The 25,521-nt window shown below is 39.4% G+C and overlaps 1 protein-coding gene across 2 annotated transcripts in view; it reads right to left on the bottom strand.

Annotated features, from left to right (window-relative positions):
* Positions 1–25,521, bottom strand: part of PIP5K1B (phosphatidylinositol-4-phosphate 5-kinase type 1 beta) — a 280,007-nt gene that overhangs the window by 87,937 nt on the left and 166,549 nt on the right. For both annotated transcript variants that reach the window (XM_019730369.2, XM_074330528.1), the window contains 4 exons: positions 21,548–21,847; positions 1,885–2,096; positions 454–537; positions 289–337 (listed from right to left, as the gene is read on the bottom strand). In XM_019730369.2, coding sequence (XP_019585928.1) covers positions 289–337; positions 454–537; positions 1,885–2,096; positions 21,548–21,847 — 645 coding nt within the window. The remainder of the gene's footprint in view (positions 1–288; positions 338–453; positions 538–1,884; positions 2,097–21,547; positions 21,848–25,521) is intronic.

The raw sequence follows: 25,521 nt of genomic DNA, 5'->3' as shown, positions 1-25,521 counted from the left end.
CATCTCAAAATTGGGCCCTTCAGATTTCACATGGAAATAAGACACCATTTTGTTTTCCTGGCTTCTACCTAGCCACCAGGCTGGATGTCATCTATTTGAAGAGCTATTCAAATTTATGTTGTCTTTGTTCTTACATTTGAACCTATCAGCTAGTCTGATTCTGAGTTTAAAAAGACGCTGTTTCCTCTGCTTTTCAGGTTTAGTGACACAGTTTCCTAAACATACTCTGAAGTCTCTGAGAAATCAGTAAAACATTCAGTTTAATAAGGAGCATGATAAGCCACTTACCCCATCATAAACAAGAGCTTTCCAGGAATGTTCTAACTTCTTCATTAACCTAAACGTAAACAGAAAGACAAAAATGAGAATGTAAAATCACTCCCACTTGAATTTTCAGAAGCTTTTGTTGATTTATTTTGAAATAATAAAACACTACGTCCCCAAATTTCTTACCTATATGATTGCAGAATATCTATAATGCCCATAAATAAAAGTAGTTTTTCTCCCTTATGGCTTTTAGCTGGAATGCCTCCCATTCTGTTGATAGAGCAAAAGAGAAAATATTTTATAGTATAAGAATAGGATGTTAAAAACAATTTCTAACAAATAGACTATAAGTAAAAATGGACAATCTTCAAGAATTCTGAACTCTCTCTCCCTTCATCATTTTTTTTTTTTCCCCCTGGAATCAGTTAGTCTTCCTGGGAATCTAGAATGATGTACTTCCCACAAAGGGGAAAGATATAGCTGTCAGCACTGAAGAATTGGGTGGAAAGAACCCAATTAAAAAATTATTCCTATTTTAAAACCATGAGCAATAATTTAAAAAGTATTTAAAAATATTCCTTTTAAAAAATGTAACACTTTTATATATTTACTGTGAGATTTTAAAATAAAATATAGAAAAGCACAGAGAAAAAATATATAAAGAATCCACTCATAAGATGCAAAGAAAATCACTATTAACATTTGGTACACACACCTGTGTGTGTGTGTGTGTGTTTATTAACCCACAAAAATGATTAATTTATCATGTTTTATATTCTGAATTTTTCACTTTCTAAGTGATGAACATTTCCTCATATTCAATGTTAATGTGTTTTTTAATGGCTATGTGGTATTTCACTCTACTAAGAGAGAATCACATTTTAATCAATTATTGGACATTTAGATGGATTTACAAGCAAGGATTTAAAAAATAGTTTAATATGTAAAGATTTCCTTTATAAAAGTGAAATATGCCTGTGATTTAGTCATTGTTGAAGACTCCTGGAAGGCAGACACTTATGGCCAAGGAAAATGATTTCTCTCTGTCTCCTTGCTCAGCTGGTACACACATGTGATGCAGTCAACCAGTTCAATAATTTTCTTTGGTTGTAATTGTTTCTTTTAGTCACTTTGTACTTTATACATGCAAACCCATCCTCCAGTTACTACACACCTGCCTGAGGCGAGAGACCACATTTGCCAGAGGACAGGACTAAAACAACAGAATCCTCTTAGGCAGATAAGAAGCTCTGAATTGCGAACATAATTCTTATCATGTATTTGCTTAAATACATGTTTATTCACATTCAAAGTATATTTCCCCTGCTGTGGTAGATGTTTTGAATACGTAGTAAATGGGGGTAAAAACATTTTCAGCCATTGTTAAAAAAATGGAGCCACTGAAACAAGGAAACCATGTGGGTAAAAGAATCATAACTCAAAGAACTGCCACTCATCTAGTTATGAAGAGAAATAAAGGCTGGCTCACTCCATTTCAGCACCAGCTAGGAATCTAGTCCCAAAGAGCCATCATGAAGGGAACATGATTGCATTTAATTACCCAATGATGTGGGCTGCTCCAACCAAGAGGGTGTGTGGGTGAGTGGCGGTACTCACGTGTCAGGGTTCTCTGTGATGCCTGCGTCTCCAGATTTCCCTGGACCCTGGATGGATTCCATTGCTGTTGAATAGAGGACCTTCTGCATCCCAGGCCGCTTAGCATCAGGCACATTTTGTGGGGTCTCTTCTTCTTTCTCTTTGAGGGAATGGTCCAAAATATGGATTCCCAGTAAGAGGCTATAGTCCATGATCTTGAAGCTTTCCAGTACCTAAGTAAGAAAAAGAACCAGGAGGCTGGTCAGCTTGAATGGTCCATAAGTCTCCTCTGCATAGAATCACTGCACTCTAGACACACAGACACACAGCTCCTGCATCCCTCCCCAGGGGTAGCCCAGAGGAAAGCTCACAGTAAAAACATTTGAGGGTATTAGTAGCTCATGTGCAGTAAGGATTATCCCAATGACTCTGAGATGATATTTTTATACAAATCCAAAGTAAGACCATCTTTTCGTAACCCTCTATGAATGTTTCACTAATAGCATTTATTGAACACTTTCCATGCACCAGGTACCAGTGGTTGACTTGACTGTTATTGTCTTTATTTTACAGATGAAAAAATTGAGACCCAGAGAGATAAAGTAATTTGCTCAATGCTACACAGCTCGTAAGTGGCATTGTCAGGATTTGAACCCAGGCAGTCAACTCCAGCATCCACACTCAAGTGCTACAGCAGAGAAACCAGAAACCAGGGGTCTCTACAAACGTGTAGCCTCCTCAGCATGAAGACTCAGCTGGAATGTGTTCCTGTTTGAATTCTGTTCTCGAAATCTTAATCTTGCTGGAGTTCATTGGTCTCCCTTCCAAAGCTTGTCTTTCAAGTTAGCAAGTCTTTTTAAAAAATTGTGATCTCAATGAAAAATAGGACTTAATACTTAATTATCCATTCAGCAAACAGTGGGGAAGAGAAGGAATTAAAAGTAGTTGGATGCAGCCAGACAGACAGAGCGGAGCTCTGACAGGAAAGCAGTGGGGGACAAGGGCAAGATCAGAGGCAGGCAACGTGGCTTCTGAGTACGGCGGGGCTTGGACATCAGGACCCTGGAAGAGTGTTCAGGGGGAGAGCCTAAAAATAGGGTAATTCCCTCTATGATAAAGTTCTTTCCCTAGTAGCTTCCATATGATTCTCCTCTGCAACAGAATTTTTCTTATTTTTCACTTTTTAAATTAAATCTATTGGGTGGTAACATAGGTTAACAGCATTATATAAATTTCAGCTGTAAAAGTTTATAATACAACATCTGTATACTCTATTGTGTGCACACCATCTGAAACCTAGTCTCCTTCCATCACCAAATATTTGATCCCTTTATCCTATTCACCCTCTTCCCACACCCCTTCACCTCTGGTAACCACCAATCTTACAACAAATTTTTTAATACCTGGCATTTCTTATACAAAACTGCCCAGAAAGTAAGACAATCCTGTGTGGCAGAACAACTGTCTGTGAACCAATATTATAATCTATCACTATACCCCAGTTAGGAAATGCCTTTCAGGATCAGAGTTTACAGGTACTTGTTTAACCAGGGTTTGAATACCAAGAATTTCTTATGCTTCTCATTCTCCCTCAGCCCAACTGCTTTTTGATCAGACATTTATGATACCACAAAAAGGGTAAGGCCTGAGGAGTCAAACACCTGTGGCTGCCACTTCATGGAGGCCATCTGACAGCAGAACTTTGTGAACTATGGCACACGTGGCCTTGGAAACATATGGTTATATCCCGGGCCTTATGCATCTTTGCTGTCAATGAGGAAACCTGAAAGTGGGCTGCAAAGGAGTATGTGTTATCCCAGAGTGTTCACCCATCATCTCTCAGATACTAAGTTGAGTACTTTCAGAAAGGAAGCACATAAGAGCTGAGAGGAGAGTCTTATTACTTAAGAGGTTTAGACCATGGAACTTTCTAACCCAAGAGACCAGAGTTGCCCGACAGTAATGTGGAACCAACTTCCCCAACCTACGGAGCAGTGATGCCAAGATTGTTGGAGGAGGAAGGAAGCACGATAGGAACAGTTCTTCACCACTGACTCAACGCTTTGGCATCAGACCCATTGGTGGGTTCTCCGTGGAGATTTATCAGCGCCTCACCCCTCCATAAAGTAGCACAGAGCCGTGGAAGAAGAGAGAGCACAGCTTTGCACTGGGGTTGCCAAGGACCCAGTCTCTTGAAAGAAAACACTAACAGAGACTGGATGCTTACTTCAGACAGAAACAAGTGTAGAAGGATCTTAGCCTTTGTAATTCTCAGCCATACTGAAAGGGCGGCTTGGGAATCGTGCCCACTCGGAGAGCTCCATAAACCTGTACAACAATCACCACCTGCAATGCCATTGTCTGCTCACATTTATCAGTGTTAGCGCGTCCCTTCCTAGAGAGGCTATTGGATAAGGACGTGCATGACACAGCGCATGGACTCTGTGACCTTAGGCCGGTTATATCACCTCCCCATGTCTCAGTTTCTTCCTCTACAAACGGTGACAGTAATATTACCTAGTACATGGGGTGCTTGTGAAAATTAAATATGGTAATGCAGGTAAAGGGCCCAGAAAAATGCCTGGTACAGAGAAAGTACTCAGTTAACTGTGAGTGATCACCCTAATGATAAGTCATGGTGACTCGTTGCTCTTACTAGTGCGAGAGACCAGCGATGTCAGCTTGAAGTAACGCCTGGAGTTACACTTCTGAAAACAAAAATTCGTAAAAAGCCAACAAAAATAAGACTGCACTTCTAGCTGCTTACCAGGTCCCTTTTGGCGTGCCCCGATTCCGTTAGAAGTTCTGAGTTAGTGGGTTCCCAGTAGTATCATTTGGATGTTCAAGAGGAAAAGGTCAGCTGACACCAGAGCACTGCTGGTCAAGGGGTTATGCAATGATGGCCCCATGAGCCGTCTAAGGGTACAGTGTCCTTTTCATGGACAAAGGCCACAGCCCTGTGCCCTGCACAGCCCAAACTACCTATTGGTCCGAGGGTGTTCCCTCCAAGCAGTGAACTGGCTTCAAAAGCAGACTGTAATCCGACCCCGTGACGATGTGGGGAGGGTCCCTCACAGACATCCAGAGTGGTACAGTGAAGTGGTAAAGACACAAGGCACTCCGGATGCCACTGTATTTATTTCATTTTCTTCTGCAAAGCATCCACAAATTAATTCTGCTTGTCAAAAAGCTTTCTTTAGAAAATAACTTTTCTTATATTTTTAATGCACTCTTTAACCTGAACTGGTTGTAGTCGCAGTCTCTTCTCCTGCCCAAGGACAGGCCGAACAGCACATGCGCATTTTAGAAGTGATACAAAGTCATGCTGGGGTCCAACTATAGCTACTGATGCTCTCCCAATGCTTTAAGTTGTCAAATATTTGTACTGGTTTTTTTTTTTTTTTTTTTTTTTTAAATAAACTTCAAGAGAGAATTAACTAAGAAAAAGCTACAGATAAATTTTAAAAGAGATTCATTTTTCTCTCTACTCTTAAATTGGATCATCGGCATTCCTCAATGGGGCTGAACTGTGCTTAGGACATCAGTCTCCTACTTTCAGAGTGAAAGGCTTAAAAATGATCAATTCTATTCTCACGGTATGAAGAGCTGACCATGATAGATTTTGGGTTAGGTAAAGTCACCACCCATTAAAAAAAGTTAAGGAAGAAAAATATAAATATATAGGCATATATTTTTAAATCAAATTCAAAACTTCTGTAATGGAAATTTCTGGGAACAGATTTTAGTCATGTGCATTGCAGATCTGCATCAATTAGGAATGAAATAGTTCTGTTATTCATATCCCTTCATTTCCTTAATTAAAGGAATCTGTAAATCTGCCAAAATCTTAACATTGTGATCTTTAAGAGTATGCAATATTCTGCAACATGACAGCCACCAATCCGTCTAGTCTGTCCCTCAGGCACACATTTTGTTCCAGACTGTCTGCCTGACATGGCTGTTGCTGGTGGATTCTGTACCTGTACATCTGTTATGCAAAATACAGGTTGCAATGCAAATACAGCTGCTTTTCCATCTACCTTGGGGAAGACTTTATTTCTTCAGTTGTTAAAAAAAAGAAAAAAAAAGAAAAGCAGGAACGGTTCACAGACATATGTAAAACTGAAAGCAAGTTGGAATACCACAAAGTTTTCTACTGTCAAAGCCAGACGTCTTTTTCTCTCTCAAGGATTATTTTAAGTTAATAATAATAATAATGGAATGTAGTAAAAAAAAAGTCAATGTCAAAGCAGCTGTTACAATATCCTGAAGACATGATGGAAACTATCTGTTCCTGAAATAAAAGCATATTCTCCAGTCCCTGTCATGGCCAGTGATACATTAGGAATGCCTTATTCACATATAGTTTCTGTAGATTTGGTGACCTGATGTGGGAGATGTTCTAACTCAGAATGATGGATGCTGCTGTCCTCTCTTCATGGCCAAAGGTCATAGAGAGTGGCTGGCCCTCTTTTCCATCTTTTCTGCCCTGCTCCTTAGACCTGCACACTGTTACCTGTCCCACTGCTAGAAGAAACCAGAGTAGCTTCACAGTGGTTAAGACTCTATGCTCTGGAGCCAGGTGGCCGGGTTTGACTGATGGTGCCCCCACTAGTTTATCCTTGGGAAAAGTATGTAACCTTTCTGGGCCTCAGGACTCATCTGTAAATAGAGGTAGCAGGGACACCTACCTCACAGAGTTAGTGAGGAGACTAACTGAGGTAATCCATGTTAAGTCTTAGGACACCAACTGGCATACAGAAAGCACCCAATAAGTGTTAGCGGTTCTATATTGTCTTTGTCACCCTCTACCTGTAGAACCAATCACCCCTAGAATCTCCACTCGCCCTCAGCTACAGTGTCCTGCCTTTTCTTGATTCTTTGCCTTTCTGTTTGTCTTTCCTGCTCTTTTCTTCTGTGGCCTAAAGATGCTCACCAGAGTTCTCTCTTCAACTCTTTTCTTTCTCTACTTTTCAGCAGTGACATTCACTCTTTTCTTGGGGGGCAAAAAAATGAGTGTCCAGTTTGTGCCAGCCACCATGGAAGTTGCTGGATCTTCAGAGGTAAGTAAAACAGACAACTAACTATACTGTCCTCAAAATTACACAAGCCTGAATTACAGATGAGAGTAAGGCCCAGGAGGAAAATCAGGGTGCTGGGGAGATACCCCACACAAAGAGTACCTACTTTTGACTGGGGAGTATTTCAAAAGTACAGGTAAGAGACGATGATACTTGAATGAGGTGGCAGCAAGAGAGTTCAAGGCAGATGTGGATAGATTTGAGAACAGTTAGAGGTAGATTCTAACTATCATCTCTCTATAGACAATTCCTAAAATGTTATCTTTAGTCCGAACTCACTCTTAAGCTCTGGGCCTATATATTTCCAGTGGCCTCTGGACATTTCTAAATTTGCATTAGAAATGTCCAGACACCCTTTCTGACACTCTTGCTTGACCAGGTCACATTACACCCCTACTCAAAGTCTTCAGTCTCTCAGCACTGCTTGGTGCCAATGCCTCATTTTGACATCAAATGTCTGCACGACTACGGCTCCATCCAACGTCTCTATGTTATTTAATACTTGCCTAGAGACACCTTCCAAGCTAGTCAAACTGGAGTCCCTTAATGATCCCTAAATGTGTCCCAAAGATGTAACCCCTGATGTTTTTGCCCATGCTATTTCTTCCAGAAGGTCTTGCTATCTCTTAAAATCTTACTAGTTGTTCAAAACCCATCTCAATTCTTACTTCCATGAATATTATACTCATGCTCTCAACAAAGTGTTGGGAACACATCTTCTCTCTGAAAACCAAAGCCCATTATCAGTGTCCCTCTATGCAATGAAATTCGACCTCAGGTTGTAATTATATTTTTCCTATCATACACATAAGAGTGCTCCCTCACCAAAGATTTGTTTTACTTTGTGCTCCCTGTTGTGCCCTCTGAACATAGCAGCAATGCATATTTGTTATATTGTTTTTCATGTGAACAAACAAGTAAATACCAAAATTTCAGAAGCAAGACTATATAACACATCTACGTCTTAAATATGAAAACTTGATCTTGTGCTTCATGGTTACCATGCTCGTGAAAAATCTTCAGCAGTGAAAGCATTTATTGTGATTATGTGCCCTACGTTGTCAGAAAAATGAAGATAATCGTCTACAGTGTTTTCAAACCTATCTACACAGAGGTATTTAGACACCGTGTCAAGGGCAAAAATCAAGCTGTTATTTACAGAGACTTTTAATTTACTGTTTTGTAGGCATACAACTAAATGGCAGATAAAAGGCTTGTTTTGCTATAAACTAAGCAGAGTTCAGAGTTGGGTAAAAATATCACTTTTCTTTTTAGAAAGCCTTTGCAAAGAGAGTGCATCACAGCCTGTGTCAACTGAAAGAACTCTTAACCATCTGAGAGGTTAAAGGGTCCTTGGTGCTGGCCCTAAGATGGGGGCTCTGTTCTGAAGCACATCTCAGGGCCTCCTTAGCTTTCCTGTCCTCTGTTTCTCTGCTTTTCCAATACATAAGGAATGCAAAGGTACGTTGGCATAAGACTAAGAAAGAAGAATCATCAGATAAGTCTAAAGGACTTCAAAAAATAGATTCATTTAAAAATTAGTACCCAGCACCAAAAGACATGGAGCATGCAAAGACAATGCAACTCAAGTAATCTGTAAGTGATGCTTTATGCAAAATAGAGAAAGATGGTGATTCTAGGATGAAAAGAGATGCTTTATTAATTGGATCTTAGGCAAGCAAGGTTTCTATCAAAGGCATTCAATAATTTCCCATGTCACGGAGTTATTATTAATCCATTCAATTACTATGCTCCTCTCTTGTTTAGAAATCCTTTGAGTATGCTAACTAATGTGTGATAAAATGATAACATCATCATTTTACAACCCCTAATGAATTAATGGATTTAGTCAGTGGTCAACAGCTGCTAAAAATCACAGATAGGCATTCTGACATTATGTGCCTCCTGACTGGAGGAAACACCGCCAAACAGGAAGTCAAACCTACATTTGACCAAATGTCTAAGGTTCACCAACCAATCTACAGGAAAAACAACAAAGAGAAGCATAAAAAAAGAAACCATGGGGATGTAATCAGCAAAATATTGACTATGGGATAAACAAAACCAATTTCTTCAATGAATACTCTCACAACGAAAAAAATAAGTGATGGGGGAGGGGCTTAATAAGTGAGTCCTATTTAAATCCTGATCCAAAGTAAAAAAGTCATTTCTCAAACAATTAGAAATTTGAATATGACTATGTATTTGATGATTATTAAGAATTATTAATTTTGTGAAGGTATGATAATGGCATTATCTTTTCTTTCTTTCTTTCTTTCTTTCTTTCTTTCTTTCTTTCTTTCTTTCTTTCTTTCTTTCTTTCTTTCTTTCTTTCTTTCTTTCTTTCTTTCTTTCTTTCTTTCTTTCTTTCTTTCTTTTTTAATAAAAGGAGTCCTTAATTTTTAGGGCTTCTTACTAAAACATGTATAGGTAAAATGATGTGATACCGGGGATGTGCTTCAAGCTTTATGGGGAGGGGGACAGTGGGACAAAACAAGATTGGCTATGAGTTGAAAATTGTTGAAGCTGGGTACAGGTTACATGGGGGTTCATTGAAAGAATCTGAGGTCTGGGAAAGTCACCATGGGCACTAAACAACTTATAATTTAAGAACAACAGCAAGTAGTTACCTACAGGATGAGTTTTAAGGAGAGATGGAAAACTTGGGTCACGCAAGTTATCACTAGAAATGAATTCTTTTTTCTGAGGTCTTATAATTTACTTTTAAAATATTGATATATATACAGTATAAGAGATGGCTCAGTGTCACATCCCAAGTAGCATGAGGGCGATGATTTGAGAGGGAAATAGAATATCCTAAGTGGAGGGGCCTATAGCAAATATTCTTATCTTTGTGTGTCTCCAACATGTGGTGGAGAGCCTACATTTCCAATGGTGTTTACCTCACAAGATGGAGTCATAAGAAGGACAATTTACACTCACCCTGCAAGCGAGTTCAACCTTGAGTAAGGAGACTATTTAAATTAAGAGGTGACTGCTTACACCAGAAGAGACTGACATATTATGAATGGGTAAGTTTAAGTTTGGGGAAGTAGATTTCAGTGAGCAAAATTACTTGTGGAAAATTAAGAAACAATTTTCCCTGCACATCTGAGCATAGAGAAAATAAATCTGAAACCTGGATCAACTGCTTTCTCTGTTCCTTGAAAATTAGGTTATTGGCAGTTTTTTCTGAAATTGCTAACAATCTAGGAAAAAGTTGGATAGCTATTTCAGAAAGAGGAATATTTATTACAGGATGGTGACTCTCTACTTCCAAAGAACATCAGTCATGATCTGAAGACAGATTACCAGGTACTGGTGAAAATGCAGCAAATGTTGAGTTGGCATCTAGAAGAGTTTGTCTTTGGAACAGCTGGAGCGGACTGAACACGGGCAAGCTTACAAATGAGTTCTTCGTGTGGAGAAATGAAGGGAAGTTAACACAATGCAGACTCCAGCCAGGCTCACATTCAGGCTGGATGAGGATATTTTAAATAAACATTAGGTTTTACCTTCTCTGCATCCCTAATAGCTATGGACAGCTAACCTGTCCAGTGGACTCTATATTATTTAAACATACTTTTATGAAGTATACATGTAGAAAAGTACACAGATGTATCTTCTCTAATGAAAATTTGAAATTTAATATATAAATTCATTAATAACAGATTGGTTTTGGCTATTTCACTCTTGGGGGAGGCAGCAATTCTCCCATGGAGATTTTCTACCTCACCATATAGAAGTGCAGACTTTCTAAGGACAAAAGTGAGCAGAGAAGAGCTATAATTGCTGGATCAAAACACTAAGCCTCGAAATGTCTTTGAAGGGAGAACACTGGTGACATCAATGGGACATTTACTTACAGGGGAAGGGGGGCATATAAAAAGCATTGACTGATACCGACAGGGATGAAGAACCATACACATGAGCCAAAGCCTCTCAGATGCCAGCAGTACGTGACCTTTCTGAAAAGAACTAGAATCACTGTGCAACCGAACAAGTACCTTGCCTTTCACAAGGCAGTCGAGCAAGTGGCATTCCTACAACCCCCACTGAGTGGGTACTCAGTAAACGTGGACTGGATATTGAATGAATAAAATAAAACCCTACAAAAATGAAACCCATTTTCCTCTTTAAAACTGTTTCCGGTTGCCTAAGTTGAAGATAAGGTTGTGTTTGACAGGTGCACAGCAAGTTGAGTAACACACCACAAGGCATATTTCAGAACCATTTTCTAAACTTTGTAACATTTTCCCAGATCCTGGAAACCCTCAGCGCCTTAATTCTCTGTAACTCAGTTCATTTAATTCTCTGTAACTCAGTTCATTACCAGATTCGAGAAGTTTCTCCCAAGCTGTGGAGACTCAACTCCATTTTATAAGTTGCTAGGGTTTGTCCCCCCTGTTTCCTTTAGCTGGGGTATTTACAGTTCTGCTCTATTTCACGTGGTCATCTGTGTGACTGACCCTGGCGTTCACAACCGGATGCACACTGGCTAACCTCAAAAGCTTTCCAGACACATCTTGAAAGCCAGGGTTGTTGCTGTCATCACCCCCACCCCGCTCTGTGGCCACTTCCCCTTCCTACTAGCGTTTTTCTCTCTGGTTTCCCAGGATTCCCAGTAGGGAAGAGGATATAGTCTATGGGGACATTTCCTTCCCTTTGCTCCCTCCCCTCAGACACTTGGTGAGTCCTATTTGGCACCTACATTGACCTTACCTCTAGAATCTCCAAAATCAAAGACAGGGAGATTCTTTTCACACAAAAGCAGGAAACCCCAATATACGTACTAGATATAGCATCACTCTATTTCATAAGCCCAAAGATTTTAGCTAATGTTAACTTGGATTATTATATCTTTATATTTCTATAAAGATACTTAAAATGAAAGGTAGCTAGATACTTTACCACCACCACCACTACTTCAGGAAATATGTGAGTTCTCTAATCTTTAGGTATTATGTTTTCCTTTTTCAGGAAAAAATGTTTGCCTCTTAGGGTCAAGGAAGATGTTTTCAGTCTCCCATTTCCATTCTTTCTGTTAAAACGTTTATAATATTTCATTGGGTCTGAAATGAGGGTTAAAAAAAACCCCAAAAACAAACCCAAAACTACTGGCTTGATAATCCTTCAATTTTTGTAGTTAATGAGAATTCTCAAAAGCTGCTCACACAGGATTCAATGGCACACATCTAGTCTCATCCCCATGCCACGAGATATGAAAAACAATCATCTCCACTATAACCATTACATTCTCAGAAAGAAGCTTTGCTTTCAAGTTAATAGGATTTCATGTACACACATGTTGGTAACAGCTGGCAAGTGTCAATGTGCTTGATTATACTTTTCATTAAAGTTTTAAAATTAAATGTTTGGATCACTAACTTTACTTTGTATTCCTCAGTTACTTGGCACTCTTTTCCTCTCTCCTGCCTTCCTTGAGGTAGGTTGCAAGATTTCATTAACTCATTGCCCTGGCCAAACCAATTCCTCTATTTTGATAGCGTCCTTTCTTAATTCCTATAGAACCTTCTCCAATGGCTCCTTCTCAGAGCTAGAAAACCAGTCATGGGGCACCTCCAGCCCTTCCTGTCTCTAGCTATGTCATTTACTGAACGTTTTCATTTCAGCAGACTTTCCCCCATTACATCTACAAGGGTCTTAAAGAGAGTGTGCTGATAAAAGAACCTCAATTTTGGAGTTAGAGGGACCTGGGTGTAAACCATGGACCCAGCACTGCAAGCTGTGTGGACCTATAAAAGCTTAACCTCTCCCAAGATTCCACTTCATTTATCAAAAGGGATCGTGCCACTAACTTTGCAGGGCTGCTCTGAAGATTAATGAAAGCATCCACCTATATTGTCAAGCATCGCCTGGCTCAGAGCAAGCCCACAACAATTGATAACTGATGAACAGAGCCTTGGAAATGTGTCCTTACAGTCCACAAAATGATGTATTAAATACTGTATTTTGTTTATGTATTTTCTGAATTTATATTATGTATATGTGTTTTAAATGTTAAGCTGCTTTGGTATCCATAGGTTACAACTAAGATGGAACCCTCCCTCCACCATAACCGGGAATAGCTCGTTTTGAAATACTGAGAATTACTTGTCAGGCTCAAATTGAGGTATGTCAGGCATGAGCAACAACACAGAAGTGTATTTTGATTTTTGTAGCTACCCTGAAACACACTTATACTGAGCATCATGTCCTTTCTGTTAATGCCAGTAGAAGCTACTTTCCATCACCCACCTGCAGCAACTGGCAAAAGCCTGGACAAACATCAGCCCCTTTCCAGGACCGATGAACAGCTGTGTTGCACAGTATTAAATGGAGGCCCCAGGCACCACCTAAATAAATAACTGAGTAGATTGCAAGGTCAACACAGTTGCAATTGACTAATTTTCTGGTCACTAACAGACACTGGCCAAATGATTATCCACAAATGATTATCCACAAATTCACAATGTTGATATGATGATTGACACTGGTTTATCACACACCAAACCGTGGATAGGCTATTACCAAAACCTGCTCCTATTACATTTACTGATTATGTAAGATTCACATTTTTTAAAATGTTCACCATTGTTATCTCTTAGGCTTCATCAAAAGACTAACACTGAGACAACTGCTATCCTGTTAAGTGATTTGAAGGGTAGAAAAATGAAGTCCCCCAGTTCCTGGTCTCGCAGATAGCAGATTTTAGTAGGCAAGCATTAAACATGGACCCAAGTAATTACAATATAATATAGAAATACCAATGGCTGTAGAATAGTTAAATGAAGTGCTATGACCCTGCAAACTCTCATAGAAATATTTATTATTAGAAACACACGGTAAATTCCTGTACCTTAGGCCTCTCCTTCTTGGGAATCCCTAGCAATTACATTGTCTACCCTTCAAATCACTTAACATGCAATTGGACCAAAAAATACAGAGAGCTCTCCTATGCCCTTCACCTAGTTTCCCCAGTGATAACGTCTTGTACAACCTTACCACAATAATGGCAACCAGGAAATTGACTTTGATACAGTCCACTGACCTCTTCCAGATTTCACCAGTTTTATATGCGCTCATTTGCATGTGTGCATGGAAATGGGTGCATATAGTTTTATGTAGATTGATGTAACCACCACAGTCAAGTAAGAACAGTTCCTTCACCAAAATCCCTCATGTTACCCTTTTATATGTAGCCACAGCCACCTCCCTCCCTCACAATGCCTCCCCAGTCCTTTGCAACCACCAGTCTGTTTTTCATCTCTATAATTTTGTCATTTCAGGAGTGCTATATAAATGGAATCATACAGTATGTAACCTCAGAGATTGGCTTTTTTCACTCAGCATGATACCCTTGAGATCCATCCAAGTTTTTATGTGTATCAGTAGTTTGTCCCTTTTTATTGGTGAGTGATAGATACTACATGGTATGGCTATACCACAGGTTAGCCATTCACCCACTGAAGAGCATGTGGTTTTCTCTAGTTTTTGACTGTTACAAATAAAGCTGCTGCAAACATTTGCATACAGGTTTTTGCATAAGCATAAGTTTTCATGTCTCTAGTATAAAAATTGAGTGCAGTTGCTGTGTCATGTGGTAAGTACGTGCTTGGTTTTGTAAGAAACTGTCGTACAGAGTGGCTGTACCATCTTACATTCCCACCAGCTGTGTATGAGTGATCTACTTTCTTTTCCTCCTCACCGGCATTTGCTGTTGTCACTACAATTTTTTATTTTAGCCACTCTGATAGGGGTGTATTTAAGTCTCTTGTTAAAAAATTACTTGAGTGTGTGCTCCAGCAAAGCAAAAGATAAATCCAATAAAAGAAGCAGTTTGAGGATATAGGAAGAGTGGTGAAAATGAAACAGAAAAACTTCCAGTTAAGTAATATTTGCCTACTAAAATCTGCTATCTGCGAGACCAGGAACTGGGGGACTTCATTTTTGGGAAGTAGTCTTTCTAAGGCATGGTAAAAGATGTGGAGTCAATGATATTCCTGTCCCATTCACATGTTTTAGCTGAAGTCTGAAAACAAAATCCAACTCCTTAATGATACAGGAAATAGCTTAAATGTCAGCACTGTCATCAGTAAGAGAACTTTACATCTCTTTTCTTTTAGGTCTGAAGCACTTTTTCCTCTTTAATGATAACTGGGAAAGCAACGAACATAAAAAAGAGCAGAAACTGCTAAACTAAATGCAAAAAAAAAACACCCAGAAAAACAATAATAATAAGAATGTTAAACAAAATTATAGGTGGGGGATGAGCACTAGCCATAATGCTAAATTCAGTATTATAGAAAATAACCCCCAGTGCAACCCATACAAACATGCCCATAGCTGAGAAGAATCTGATCTACAAATTTAGAACTTGCCATGCATAGTTAGATTCCCCGTTTGCACATCAAAGAGTCTCAGTATTCTTAAGACTGGCTTCATTAAATTCTGAAAACCTATTAATATTTATGGTGACAGACATTTGTGTGAAAAAAGAAAATTGGTTCCACCCTATTTAAAAATTAATAACTTTTCTGCTCAACAAAAAATGATAATAAATGTAAAATAAGTCACCTAGGTCATTAATTATCAAGACTGTGTCTGATATGACTCCCACTTGAAGGAATAAGAAATATTTGGATTATAAACACAGTTCTCATTAATGCTCTTTGTCAATAAATATTGCAGGATATAACACTTTATCAAGTTAATGAAAGGATATGTTGTTACTCTTCAGATCTTCATAGATAAGTTATATCAGAGAAGAAATAATTATAGTAAACTGAAAATGAATACAAAACAGTTCCTAATTGTTTTTCCAAAATTAACACATATACATTTCCAAATAAAAGAGTTTTTATTACAATCTTGTAATATGTATTGAGTATCTACAATAACCAGGTACTACAGCTGCAGAGAGGTAAAGGAATGAGCTTTGGCCTTTTTGAGACATTTGCAGTCTAGTTGCAGACAGTACATACACCTAAGGGAGACAGGGGTCAGTATTAAATGAAATAAAGTCTAATGACTATTTGCAACATTGCTTCTATGGGTAAATAATTGAAACACAAATATACTTTTGTCACACAAATAACTCTTAATTTGGGATAATAGGTCCAATTTTTCTAATAATCCCAAGTGATTCGAAACAGAGATCATCAGCTTTTTAAATTCCCAATGCCATATTTGGCAGGCATTGCAGTGGAACTGGATACTTGCTCCAAAATAGGCAGAACCTAACAAACAGTTAAATACACAAGAGTCACCAAAGATAGATTTTCTTGGAGGTATATTCAACCTGTCTTTGTCATCAGATAGTTTTTTGTGTTTATTCCTTTGTTCAAATAGAAATTTCAAGAAACTTTTACTAAGTACCAGGCAATGAAGGTATAAAGACAGATTAAGATTCAACCCTCAGACTCAAGGATCTATGTATGAATAAATAAAACAATATGTTAAATCCCACAAAAGAAGTAAACCCAGGAGGCATGGGGGACTTGGAGGAAGTGATGCCTGGGTGGTCCTGAGATGAGTAGGTAAGGACCAGGTGAAGAAGAGAGCAGAATCGTCTAGCAGATGAGGCATGCACGGAAAGACCAAAACCTTTACAGAATGTGTCCAGTAGATCAGAATGGCTGGAGAACAGGGGGTGATCCAGGAGATGGGAGAGAGAAGGCTGAAAACGGAAGCTGCAGGAGCATCTGGAGAAGGCGGCAGGGACCAGATTAGGAAGGATCTTAACGTTCCAAGTTAGGAAGTATGGGTTTGGGCCCCAAAGCAGTGGAGAATTTCAGCTAGAGCATCCTAAGGAGCTGGTGGTTTTCTGATCAGAGGATCACTCTGGCAGCAGTGTTGGGGATGGGTTGGAAGGCAGTGACATTGAAAACTACCACAAAAGTCCAGGAGATGAGTTATCAGGGTCTCAGTAAAGACAGTGGCTGTATGTACGAGTATGGAGAGGAGTAACTGAGGAGGCAGACTGGATGGGACATGGTGATTTACTCTGTGGAGAAAGAAGAGAGAGAAGAAGAAAGGAAGCAAGGAAAGGGTAGCTTCAGGGTACTGATCTGCCAAGTGGCTGCATGATGAGCATGTTGCCCGGGTCACAAAAGACAGGAAGAGGAGCAGGCTTGGGGGTGGGGGGAGAGGGTGCAGATCATGGAGTCCTTACGACGAGCAGTTTTCAAATGGGATGTGCCTCTCAGCTTGCTTGTCACATGGGGGCCGCAAGGGATGGTTTGAATGAATCTTACTTCCTGTTTTTGATAGCAAGTGACCTGTGATATCTAGCAGTACTCTCTGCTGTCACAACTTTCAACCTGGGCTGTTAACTTATGGGTGTAGATGGCTATCACAGGGGCAGAAGGTGAAGCTAAGGGAGAGAAATGTTTCAAGAAAAGGAACCCAATTATTTACACGTCCAGAAACATGGGGGTTGAGAAGAACCCCAAGAGCTGAATCCCTGTTTTTGGAAAAAGCCCTTTGTTTGAATCCCGTGGGCTTGGCAGGGTTGAAACAAAAAGCAAGTTCAGTTTTCTAGAAGAGTTCCGAGTGGCCAATGTGCTATATGGAGGACTTGGTCAGGGATGGACCATCACTGAGGGCGGGCATATACACAAGGGCCCGAAGCTGGACTGGGGAAGCTGGGGAAAGGGTGGGGGAGGGGGCAAGATGTCACTTGTCAAAAGGTAGTTCAAGCCATTTCAGATGCAGAGTCTAGAAGCAGCAGCTCTGATTGGGAATCAGGGACGTAAGTCTGTGGGGAGTGGGGACCAATGCACATAGGTCAAGCTGGGTCAATGTGTCATGCAGGTATCTTCTGGCCAGCAGTCATGAAAGGGAAGTGGAATCCTGGGGTCTCAGACATCAAGCCAAAATATGAAAGAACAGATGGGGGGGCAGGAAGTAAGAGGAAGTCAGCAAGAGGTTACGAGGCTTATAGTATCTGTCTGGGAACAACAGAAAAGCTGAAGTCTAAAGGTCTGGGATTCTTGAATTTGCCACTTCTAAGCTCTTAAGAGGACCCTGGGACAACCAGAAAAATCTTTTGACATTGTTTGGCTCCTGAATACATTTCTCTCCTACCTCACATGCTCTCCCTCACTGTTACACCAAAAAACTTGAGTTCTTGGAACGTATCATGCTATTTCATGCCTAGCTTATACTGTTTTATCTTCCTAGAAATACACTTCTACTGCTTTACCTACCTGGAGAACTCTACTAATCCTTCAAAACCAAGCTATGGGGCCGGCCAGGTGGCTCAGGCGGTTAGAGCTCCGTGCTCCTAACTCTGAAGGCTGCCGGTTCGATTCCCACATAGGCCAGTGAGCTCTCAACCACAAGGCTTCCAGTTCAATTCCTCATATCCCACAAGGGATGGTGGGCTGTGCCCCCTGCAACTAGCAACAGCAACTGGACCTGGAGCTGAGCTGCGCCCTCCACAACTAAGATTGAAAGGACAACAACTTGACTTGGAAAAAAGTCCTGGAAGTACACACTGTTCCCCAATAAAGTCTTGTTCCCCTTCCCCAATAAAATCTTTAAAAAAACAAAAAAACAAAAAAAACAACCAAGCTATGACGTCACCTACTCTGATTCTCACAAGGCCTTAGAATATTATCATTGCGCTTAATATGGTATCTGGCAGGTGATTAAAAATGGAGTTCATTCACCTCGTGGTGGCACAGAGTAGACCTGCAATGCATGTCTGATAGGTGAGTTAAAGGATGTATCCTAATATGGGTCTATTTCACTTTTCTCTGGCTGGGCTGCTGATACCGTAATACAGTCACCTGAATGATTTGTTTCTAGGGCCAGCCTCAGTAGGACCACCTCACTTAGACAGAGAAATGTGAGCAGCAGAGATTCCTGATTGATCGTTTGGCACTGACCTCAGCCCTGCAGTGACCTGACAGCCTCCCTGATCTCAACAGCATCTCAGCTGGCATGAAATCTCAGGTCTGCAAAGGGAGGCAGATGTCAGGGCAAGAGATGCTCCAGGCAATGTCAACCACAGATCCCATGCAGGGAGCTGGCCAACCTGAAGGAAGAGAGGGATGACTGCTGTATGGCTCTAGGATGGGGAGTGTGTGAGTGTGTGTGTGTGTGTGTGTGTGTGTGTGTGTGTGTGTGTGTGTGTGTGTGTGTGTGTGTGAGAGAGAGAGAGAGAGAGAGAGAGAGAGAGAGAGAGAGAGAATAGGGAAACAGTGAGCTCCAAGGGATTCCTGAACTGAAGTGTGGATGGGCATTTTCTGAGGAGACAGTTTACAGCTTTCATCAGTTTTGCAAAGAGGTCCATCACTATTAAATATTAGGGCCTGCCATTCTAGAAACCGTGCCTTCTTTGAGGCAGCTCTGCTCAGAGAAACAGTTGCTGACCTCAGATCACAGAGGCCTCGGTCACCGTCAAGGCGGATCCTAGAAGGGACTCAGGTTCCCCGACAGTGCAGCACTTACACGCTCCCATACCCCCCAGAAAAGCCTTTCTGAAGAGAAACCTTGTGTGCAATTTAAAGAACTTGCATGGTCTGTGTCCTGTACAAAATCAATGAAATGAGTGAGAAGAGTTAGCTTTAGAATACCTCTACAATGACCTTTACGTTCCTTAGAACAACAAATATTCCAAAAAAATAAAAAGGCAGATCTCCAGGGTTTCACTCTTGATGAAAAGTTGTGTTTGAACTTGTGCTATCGGTATTGGGCACAGGGAACAGTAATAAACAGACAAATCCTGTGCCATGGCTCTTTTACACTTGACCTTTCCTTTTTCTAGCATAGAAGTCTATGCTTTTAGAAGACAGCAGAAAAAAGGCTTCCCATATTAAAGAGGCGCGCACGCGCGCGCGCACACACACACACACACACACACACACACAGCAAATCTAAAACTGGAGAGGCTTGTATTAAACTCTGGGGAATTGAGAGTCACTTTTCACCCACATCCTACAAGGGTAGAAAAAGCACAGGAAAAGATTTCAACTAAAATGTATGTGTGTTTGTTTATTCTTTTAAAAATAAAACCATAAATCACTCATATACATCCAGATATCTGAAGAACTCAGCTGGGCATTCATTTTTTTTGTTTTCTTGGTTCCCACTGTTCCCCTGACTCTTGAAAAAATAATTTAATAAAATCCTTACAGTGACTATCTACATTTCAATTAAGAGCACCGGCTTTGTAACCAAACAGGTGTGGTCTCTGCCACTGACTTGCTAAGTAACGCTGGACAGGTTTGTAATCTCTTTAAGAAGCTAATTATTCATCAATTAAAATGGGAGTATGAATAGTAATAATTTCTGGTTGCTGAGAGAATTAAATGAAATGATGCATTAAAAATCTCAGACTAGCTTGACACATTCTAAGCATTCACTAAATGGTAGCAAAAGAATAGGAGCTGGGAAGTATACCATTTCCATCAATGGAAAAAACAATTCCAAGGACATATCTTCGTACATTATCATACATGTCAGAACATGAAGAAAGAAAAAAAAAAAAACAGAAATAGTAAGGCTGTGTTTCTTAGTGAGGATTGCCCACCTTGTATGTCACAAATCGTGGTTAGACTGCCTTCCTCATCTTCAGGTGAGCTCAAGTCTGGCAGACAAGGGTCCTTCCCTCCCCTGCAATAACAGGTCATCTGTCCAGGTCCACAAAGGGCCCAGGAAGCCACAGCCTGGAAGACACACCCTTATTCCCAGGGACCTAGCCCTCTGATTCCTATCTGCTCCTGCAGAAAGCCCAGGTCATGCCTGGGCCCAACCCAGCACCACAAGCCTTCTGCCTGCCTCCACTATGCTCAGAACCTCGATGGTTCTCCTAAGTTCATGTGGGCCAGGAAATGATACTCCTGAGAATTTGTTAATGAAATGATCTTCATCCTTAAGGACTCAACAAGTCGCATTTTCATCTTTTCCTCCAAAAGGACTTTCACCTACTTTCTGTAAATTCACCATGTCAGCAAAATCTTCCCAGGGGCTTACTCCCCCTTCCTTTCCCCGACCCCCGGACTAAGTACTGCAGTCTGGAGACTTCAGACGATGAATTTCTCAATCACTTTTGACAATAACTCTGGCTAAGTTTGCGCAGACTGTATGTGCTCTGTCAGGCCTCGTTCCTGATCGCCTTTTATTCAGATGGCATAAAACACTTGGAGCAAATGGGCTCACCATAGGGTCCTGCATCCACAATGGATTTCCAGGGATCTGCTATCAATACCACCAAGAACATGCCCTCAAAACTTCTCTCCACGGTTGGAACCGTAGTTCTTCCAAGATTTCTATATGGCCTAATCAATGCATTAAACCTATATTTCTTTTCCCCCTAGTGTAATTACCTTCCCCACAGGGGTGAACAAAAAGAAAACCAATTCTTGTTTCTAAGACGAAATGCAAAAAAAGCTGACGTAGCTTATTAGTAAAATCAACAGACACGCTAGACAATTCCCTCATCACCCACCAATTCCTTCTCCATCAGGGGTGCATGGAGCAACCCCAGGATCGGGACTGATGGATTTCCACGTGTCCGCTTTGGACACGTCTTACAAAGGGACATCACCACAGATGACTTTTCAAAGGAAACCACAGCCATGATGTTTCCTTACCCGGCAGTCTCTCTGAAGCGTTTTCATGAGCGCATTGTATGTGTCTGTATCAAAATACAACCCTTCGTGCATGTCTTGCAGGAAATCTAAGTCCTTAAACGTGGGGTTGGATTTCTCTCTCTCTTTTCGGGATGCTCTTCGCTTATAGGTCGAGCCTTTCAAGTCATATGTAAAGTGCATTCTCATGGAGCGAGGCAAGACGTTGTTCATCACCACGATCCTGATGTTGATGCCCCCTGACTGCATGCAGTACAGTCCATAAAATTTTGGCAAAAGAGTCCTTGGATTCTGGTTTAAATTCTAAATAGAGAAAAAGGAAAAGCAATGGTTAAAACCTCCTATTTTTACAAAATAAGCTCCACTAAAGAGGTGTTCTCATCTAACATGAGAATTAAAAATAGAATGTGATTATCTTTATTAATGGCCATTGCTAAAATTTTGCTGCTTCTGATCTAGTTCTTAAATTGGCTTATTGGAATAGCAACTTTATCATTCTAAACTCAGGGCATTAAACGTGGCTGAACTGAAAATGGACAGAAGGTCCCAAATTAGCTGCAAGCAAAAACGGGCAAAGAACTGATTAGTGCCACGTGTGATTATTCTCTAAGGTAGCCAAAGAGGAAATTAATTCCTGGGGTGTAAGGGATGAACATTTTAAATGTTAATAGCTCCTGAAAAACAACAACAAAAAACTGTCTTCCAAACTGGCCAGACCAATTTGCAAGCACTCTTTGTTAAGATTACATATTTCTCATCACTCTTACCAGTGCTGAGTCTCAAACTTTAAAATCTTTGCAAGCATGATTCGTGAAAAATGGAGACTTGTTTTCAATAATTTGAATACCACTGATCATTAGAGAAATTGAATACTTTTTATGTATTTTTAGCCACCTCAAAGATAATTTTGTGTTAATATCCTATTGCTCATTTTTTTTCCTATAGATTTTTGTCCCTGTCGGAGTTCTTGATAGTTACCGTTTTCCTGTTTTATACGAAGTAAATGTTTTCTCCTGGTATGTTGTCTTTTTTTACTACAAAAACAAAAAACACATGCCTATTTTTGTTTTACTTTAAAAGTAGGTGAGAAATGAAAGAGTATATCTATATAATGAGAGGTCTCTGTTGTACCTGATCCTTCCCGATTCCCAACTTTTGAGGAAACTAGTATACCCACTTTCATTGCATCATTCCAGAAATATTCTATGTGCTTATCTTAATTTTGTGCCTGGTATTTTTGTCAATATACAGATGCTTTGTCTTTTGATGTAGTCACATGTATGTACTTGTTTCTTGTGATTTCTTTGGCTTTTTGTTTAACAAAGCTTTTTATATCCCAAGATTAAAAATTTCTTCTATTTTCTTCTGGATCTTTAATAGTTTTAGTCACTATATTTGGTTTTTACACCATGTGGAGTTAATTTTTTTGTGTGAAAGATCTGAAATAGGCAATTTAATTGTTTTCTCAAATGAGCAGCCATTGACTGAACAGTCTGTCCTTTCCCAATTGAGCTTAAGTCCCTCCTATATCATACAAAAAGTTGATAAGCACCTGGGTCTATTTCTGGACACTTTATTTGAATCCACTGATCTACTTGTCTGGGCCTGTACTAATATAGTTCCATCACATCTTTAACATTTGTAAAGCTTTACAGATTTTCGGTATATGTTAGGGCAGGCCCACCATTTTCCTTCTTTATCAAAAATGTCTTATTCAATTCTTACAACTTTTCCCTTCCACTGTTTAATTTTTAAATGCTCTTGATACTTGTTTTTACTTTTAAATGAATCACCTTTGTCAAATTCTGGGTAAAATCCTACTGGAATTACACTAGATTTATAAATTTATTTGTGAGTAATTAAAATCTTTACAATACTGAGCTCAGGAATGATGTCTATCTCTTTATTATTTCATATATTTTTTATGTCCTTCAATAACATTTTGTAATTTCCTTCATATTATTGTCTTGTACATTTCTTTTTATAGACTCAAGTATCTTTGAGTTCTTATTACAAAAAATCTTTTTGGATTATTGTTCATATGTTTTACTTACTATAACTTGCTTTCCCAATCAGAATTAGAGTATGTCTACATTTATTTATCTTTATTTTTCTATTAATGTTCATTATAAATTATTTTTATCACGATGGGCTCTCCCCCTGCCCCGTTACATTCTCCAACTCTATGTGATCCATGTAATAGAATACAATGGATTTTGTAGACTTATCTTCTATCTTGCAAAGCTGCTGGACTCTCATTATCTCTAGAAACTACTGGTTTATGTTCTTGCAGTTTTGCTCATTTTCAATTTTATCATATGCAGAAAACAGTGTTTATACTTTTCTTCCATTTTTTCCATACTCCAAATTTATTGCAAGGAATTCTAGCAAATATATCAGAAAGGACCACTGATGAAGGGCATCCTTGTCTTTTTCTATGATTTCCAGTGAAAAGGCTCTTGTTCTTCTCCATGAGATATGTGAACTCTTGGAGATTGATAAAGGTATAATATGTGTATATTCATTTATTTGCTTATTATGTTAAAAATTTTGCTGCCAATTTTTAGAATTTTAATTAAGAGAAGATGTTGAATTTTGAGCGTCTTAGTTTCTCTTCAACGTCTATTTAGATAAACACATAATGTTCCCATTTTTTCTTGTCAATGGGACAAATTATATTGTTTGTTATACTACCTTACATGACTGGGATAAAACCACTTGTTCATGTAAATTTAAAATTTTTCTTTAATCTTAATTTAAATTTAACAGTCACATAAGAGACTAGGCTAAGCTTAAAACTATGGAAGTTTAAGATTTACTCACTTAGCAGGTTAGCAAAGAGTGCAATGTCAGTTTGATCCCAATTTTAGAGTATTTTAAAATGTGTGTATGAATAGAATACATCTGAAAGGATATATACCAAATTATGCCAAATATTAGTAATATGTATCTCTGGAAAAGCAATTACAGTTGGTTGCATTCTTTTTCCTTTTCTGTATTTCCTATATTCGCTAGCATAAAGTAGACAATTTGCTCTAAAAAAAGTTAAACTACTTGTTCAGGATCAAAATTTTTTAAGATCTGAGCACTTTGTTCACTAAGATTTTTATTTAGATGTTTGATTCCTATATTTATATGTGGGACTAATTTACAGCATTTAATGTACTCGCTAGCAGATTTCGGAATTAAATTATTTTTTTCATATCAATGAGTTGTGTGGCATCTCATCAATTTTGTTTTGAAACAAAAGTGACAGTTGTCACCTCTCAAGCAAGTGAATAGCTGAACTGCGGCTTTTGAAATCTAAACTTCTTCCTGTTGCCATTCCAATCACAGATAATTAATAACTGTTATGAAATAACAAAGAAATATAAGATGTATGAAAATGACAAGATTACTCAGGAAAAGTGCTTATTTTTGAAAAATTGGGACTCGATGTCTAGTAAATCCACCTGGACTAGGTGACTGTTTCTTTGTCTCTAAAACATTACATGAGAGGTGATTTTTCACGGGATCATATTTAATCAGAATTCTGAAGTGTAGTGACTAAGAACAGCTAATATTGAATACGTGCTGGTATATCATGCAGGGGTTAAAGATGCAGCCGTTTGGAACCCTACCACTTGTGTTCACGTCCCAGGTGTGCAGCTCAGTAGCTGCAAAACCCCTGGCACCTTACTCCATTTCTCTTTGTCTCAATTACCTCACCTACAAAATGGCAATGACTGAAGTACCCAAGATTGCTGTGAGGATTATTAAATGGGTTAATGTATGCGAAGCACTTACGGCTGTGTATAACATATAGCTTAGCATTCAAGGAATGGTAACCATTCATATTACTACTATGTGCTACGTCCAAAGAGCTTTGCAATGTAGTGCTTCCTTTATCTTACATCCTGTATCTTTATCACGACCACCATATAAGAGAGGTATTTCCCAGCTTTTAAAGACAGAGGGGACGAAGGCTCAACAGTTAC

The sequence above is a fragment of the Rhinolophus sinicus genome, linkage group LG04, assembly GCF_036562045.2.
Source record: "Rhinolophus sinicus isolate RSC01 linkage group LG04, ASM3656204v1, whole genome shotgun sequence".
NCBI classification, from domain to species: Eukaryota; Metazoa; Chordata; class Mammalia; order Chiroptera; family Rhinolophidae; genus Rhinolophus; species Rhinolophus sinicus.
This window is presented reverse-complemented; position numbering and strand designations above follow the sequence as displayed.